This window comes from Ixodes scapularis, unplaced genomic scaffold (assembly GCF_016920785.2).
Source record: "Ixodes scapularis isolate PalLabHiFi unplaced genomic scaffold, ASM1692078v2 PGA_scaffold1__304_contigs__length_218370807, whole genome shotgun sequence".
Classification (NCBI taxonomy): domain Eukaryota; kingdom Metazoa; phylum Arthropoda; class Arachnida; order Ixodida; family Ixodidae; genus Ixodes; species Ixodes scapularis.
The window spans coordinates 116,701,801-116,706,116 of NW_024609846.1; the positions used below are offsets into that span (position 1 = coordinate 116,701,801).

Sequence of the window (4,316 nt, forward strand, 5' to 3'; positions counted from 1 at the left end):
GGGGGGGGTCTTTGACGTGCATCACGCAGTAGTGATCACACGAACACACTGTTTTACGATCGTCATCCAGTTCGAAATGGCCACGGGCGGGCAGGAGGTTGAGGCTCAGAAAAACCTTGAAGCGACCTGGTAAACTACGTCCCCACCCCTTGCACGCTGGTAGTAATCCGATCGAACGCTGCCCGAGTGACGTTGGCCTATAGTAAGTTAAGTTTGTAATTGTCCTGGAGGTTTATTTTCCGGGGCGGAGGAATCGCCCCGCAGAAAGCACAAAAGCCGACACAACTCGAGGTCGAGGTGCGTTCTACCATACAAGTGGCGCCGGAAGAGGAAAAACGGGGGGGGGGGGGGGGGGGGGTCTTCAGCCTTTCTTACAGATATTTCGGATTGTTAAAGAAAACAGTACAGGAAAAGAGGGCGTGGTCGGGCTTATTTTGATCTGAAATTATTTATGCATATGTATAGCTACTGTCGCTCTTCACTGCATAAAAGATCGCGTAGATGGTCATCGTTAGAAACTCATTGTCAGAAGGCACTACTCGTCACATGCTTAGTGGTTCGGAAGTTGAAAGCTATGTCTTAACTGTATTAATTGTGAGTCCACACATCTCGGTACCAGAAGAGAACTGACTCTCGTGCTTTATGTCATGAGCCCGCGCCAGGCTCCGAGCTGCTGCTCGAGCGCCCGCGCAACACCGATACATCTTCCGCTCTTTAAAGAAAAGAAGTACAAAGAAAATAAGTACGAAAATAACATAACATACAAAGAATGCGGATAGCATTAAATAAAAAATGAACACACAAAAGAAACTATGGAAACTGTTCAAATGTTTTGTCGTAGGTTAGTCGACGTGGTGCGTGTCTGCTTCGTGATGATCTTCTCAGTGCTGGAGCCTCATCTGTCAAAGTTTCACCAGATGCTGGGGATGGATGTGTGGAACGATGGTCTGTATCTGGGTTACAGTGTGGTTGTGGAAGCTGCGGAGACTGCGAAGTCTGTGAAGGCTGCGGATTGTCATGGGCGTCGGAGTGCTGCTGTGGTGAAGCGGCATCTTCATCCAGGCAATCATTGAATGCCTCCGACGTTTTCAACAAATGACGGCGGTTTCTCCTGTAGATCCTGTTCCGGTCGGTTTGGACAGTGTAGGAGCGTGGCCCGGCACAATTTGTTACCCTAGCTTTCTCAAACCAACCGCCTTTCCCTCGCATGCGGACGACGTCACCGCTCTTCAGGTCCTTCAGCGACGTTCCAGGCTTGTTTTGTTGCCTCTTGCACACAGGTTTCCTCGGGTGCGATGAGAAATCAGGAAGTTGTGCTCGCAGTTTTCTTCCATACAGCAACTCTCCCGGAGACTGTCCTCCTATCAAAGGGGAACACCGATAGTTCAAGAGACCGAGAAAAAAATCATCCCCTGCATCATCACATTTCTTTAAAATTCTCTTTGCAATTTGTACCCCTTTTTCAGCAAGACCATTGGATTGCGGAAAGTGGGGGCTTGATGTCACGTGATGGAAGTCATAAACCTTAGAAAACCGTTTAAACTCGGAAGATGAAAATTGTGGTCCATTGTCTGAGCAAACTTCTATTGGAATGCCGTGCCTTGCGAACCAGCCTGACAATGTATGGATGATGGTTTGCGAACAGGTGTCCTGGAGTCTTTCAACCTCTGGGTAGTTTGAATACGCATCAAACGCAACTAAATAAGAGTAACCTCCATAGGCAAACAAGTCAATGCCAACACGATACCATGCGTAAGGAGGAGGCTCGCGCATCATTAGTGGTTCGCGGGGTTGTTGATATGCAAACTTCTTACATGTCGCGCATTCCGCAACAAAGGTGTGAATGTCCTGCGCCATTTTGGGCCAAAACATGAGTTGGCGTCCCCTTTCTTTACATTTGTTTACACCTAAGTGCCCTTGGTGGACCCGAGCTAACATAACTCGCCGAAGTGACAAAGGGATCACCACTTCGTTCCTTTAAGAATTAATCCATTGACCACCGACAGTTCAGGGTCTAGTGAGCTGAAGTTTCCTTGCAGTGCGTACCCGTTCTCTAGACAGTGAAGGACGTGTTGTAACTCAGGGTCCCTCTGTGTTTCAGTTCTGAGTCTGTCCTGTGTTGTCTCGCTCACAAGTGCGGCAAGCATTCCCACAGCGTGTACTTCAACATCCTCCAAGCCTTGCTTGTGATGAGGACTATGCTGCCCAGCTCTTGACAAAGCGTCAGCTAGCACAAGCTTTCTGCCAGGTAGAAACTGTAGCGTGAAGTCGTACCTCATCAGTCTCAAAAAGAAACGTTGTAGGCGAGGGGGAACATCACCCAGTCTTTTTTTTTTTTTTTTGATAAAGCGACCAACGGGCTGTGATCAGTCTCGAGAAGGATGTGTCTACCATATGTAAGGTGGTGAAACCTCTCACATCCAAATACCAGCCCAAGCGCCTCCTTGCCAATCTGAGAGTATCGTGATTCGCTGTCCGAGAGTGATCGGGAGGCATACGCTACAGGGCGCCACGACTTGTCGTACAGCTGCAATAAGGCCGCTCCGAGTCCATCTGTAGACGCGTCAGCCGACAGTTTTGTGGGTCTACTAGGGTCAAAAAGTTCGAGGACTGGAGCACTGGTCAGCATGAGTTTTAATTGCTTCCACTCATTGTCATGAGCCGCTGTCCACTCAAAAAGTACATCTTCGCGAAGAAGTTGTCTAAGATTCGCTGTACGTTCGGATAAACTCTTTAAGTATTTTCCAAAGTAATTTATAACGCCAAGCATGCGCTGGAGAGCTTTCTTGTTTGTGGGTGCATCCATCTTCACGATATTTTCTAAAAGACTCGGATCAGGCCTGATACCTTCTTTGCTCGCTACATCCCCAAGGAAAATTACTTCTGGAATTCCAAACTGGCATTTCTCTGAGTTTAGCGTCAGGCCTGCGCTGTGTGCAGCTTGCAGAACTGATATCAGCCGATCATCATGCTCCTGTTGCGTAGCTCCCCAGACCAGCACGTCATCAATGTAAACACGTACCCCCTTCAGTCCTTCAAAAATTTCAGACATCGCACACTGGAATACCTCTGGCGCAGAAGTCAATCCAAATGGCAACCTCAAAAATCGGTATCGTCCAAAAGGGGTGCCGAATGTGCAAACTCGCGATGTTTCGTCAGTCAACGGGATTTGGTGAAAGCCTGCCCGCGCATCAAGCTTTGAAAACACTGTGGCGCTAGCAAGCTCAGCTTGTATATCTTCCCTTCTCGGCATTTCGAAATGCTCACGTCTCAGACACTCATTGATTCTTCGTGGGTCCATGCATACCCTTAAACTGCCGTTCTTCTTTTTCACCAAGACTAGGGGGCTTACCCAGTCTGAGGGCTCCTTCATTCTTGTGATAATTCCTGCCTGCTCCATGCGGTTCAGTTCTTGCTTCAGCGACTCCATGAGGGCTTGAGGTACCCTACGGGTGGGTTGAACGACAGGCACTGTGCCTTCCTTAAAAGAGATGCTGTAGGGACGTTGGATTTTTCCGATGCCTTCAAACAGTGCTGGAAATTCTCGCTGAACTTGGGATTGAGTATTCGTGATGGTGGCGATCTCGTGCACACGGTTCACCAAGCCTAACTCTTCACAAGTTGGCAATCCTAGAAGTGCACGCCTGTTCTTCTTGACGACAAAAAACTCGGCGGAAACAACTTTTCCTTGGAACTTGAGCGTGAGTCTGGCTTTTCCAAGGTGGCCGATAGCGCTGCCGTTGTAGCTTTGTAACACTGCCGGACTTGGTATCAGGTGCTGCCTGGAGTTGGCGCTTCGGAAGAGTGACAGCGGGAGAAGATTGACTTGGGAGCCGGTGCCTACCTTGAACTGTAGAGGCACCTTTTCAATCATTACCTTGATCAACCAGTCTTTCTCAGCGATTTTCCTGGACTCGCCGACCTGGAGTATCTCAAAGTTATCTTCTGACGGTATTTCTACTTCCTCCACTCGCCGACTGCTTTGCTCATCTTGAGACTTTGCGTCACAACATGTCGCGAAATGGCGTTTCTTTCCGCACAAATTGCATTTCTTGCCGAAAGCTGGGCATCGGCGTGGTGCGTGAAATCGGTTGCACTTTCGACATGGCAGACGTGACGCACTTTTTTCACTCTTTTGCATGGCGTCTACTTGTTCTACTGGTGTCGGGTGCTGATCCTTCCACATCCTCGCTTGCTGCGACGAATTCTCTGCAGCTTTGCAGATTCTCGTTGCTTTCTCAAGGGTCAGGTCATCCTCCCTCAGCAGACGTTCCCGCAGTTTGTGATCTCTGACGCCATCGACAATCTGATCTCTC

At 48.9% G+C, this 4,316-nt stretch overlaps 1 protein-coding gene across 1 annotated transcript; it reads right to left on the reverse strand.

The window, feature by feature from the left end:
* Positions 1–586: 586 nt before the first annotated feature.
* Positions 587–3,874, reverse strand: LOC120849477. The gene is made up of 2 exons (XM_040221708.3): positions 3,353–3,874; positions 587–1,361 (listed from the first exon to the last, which is right to left on the reverse strand). The coding sequence occupies exons 1-2, from the start codon at positions 3,872–3,874 to the stop codon at positions 1,239–1,241; spliced, it is 645 nt and encodes a 214-aa protein (XP_040077642.1). The 3' UTR covers positions 587–1,238.
* Positions 3,875–4,316: the final 442 nt, after the last annotated feature.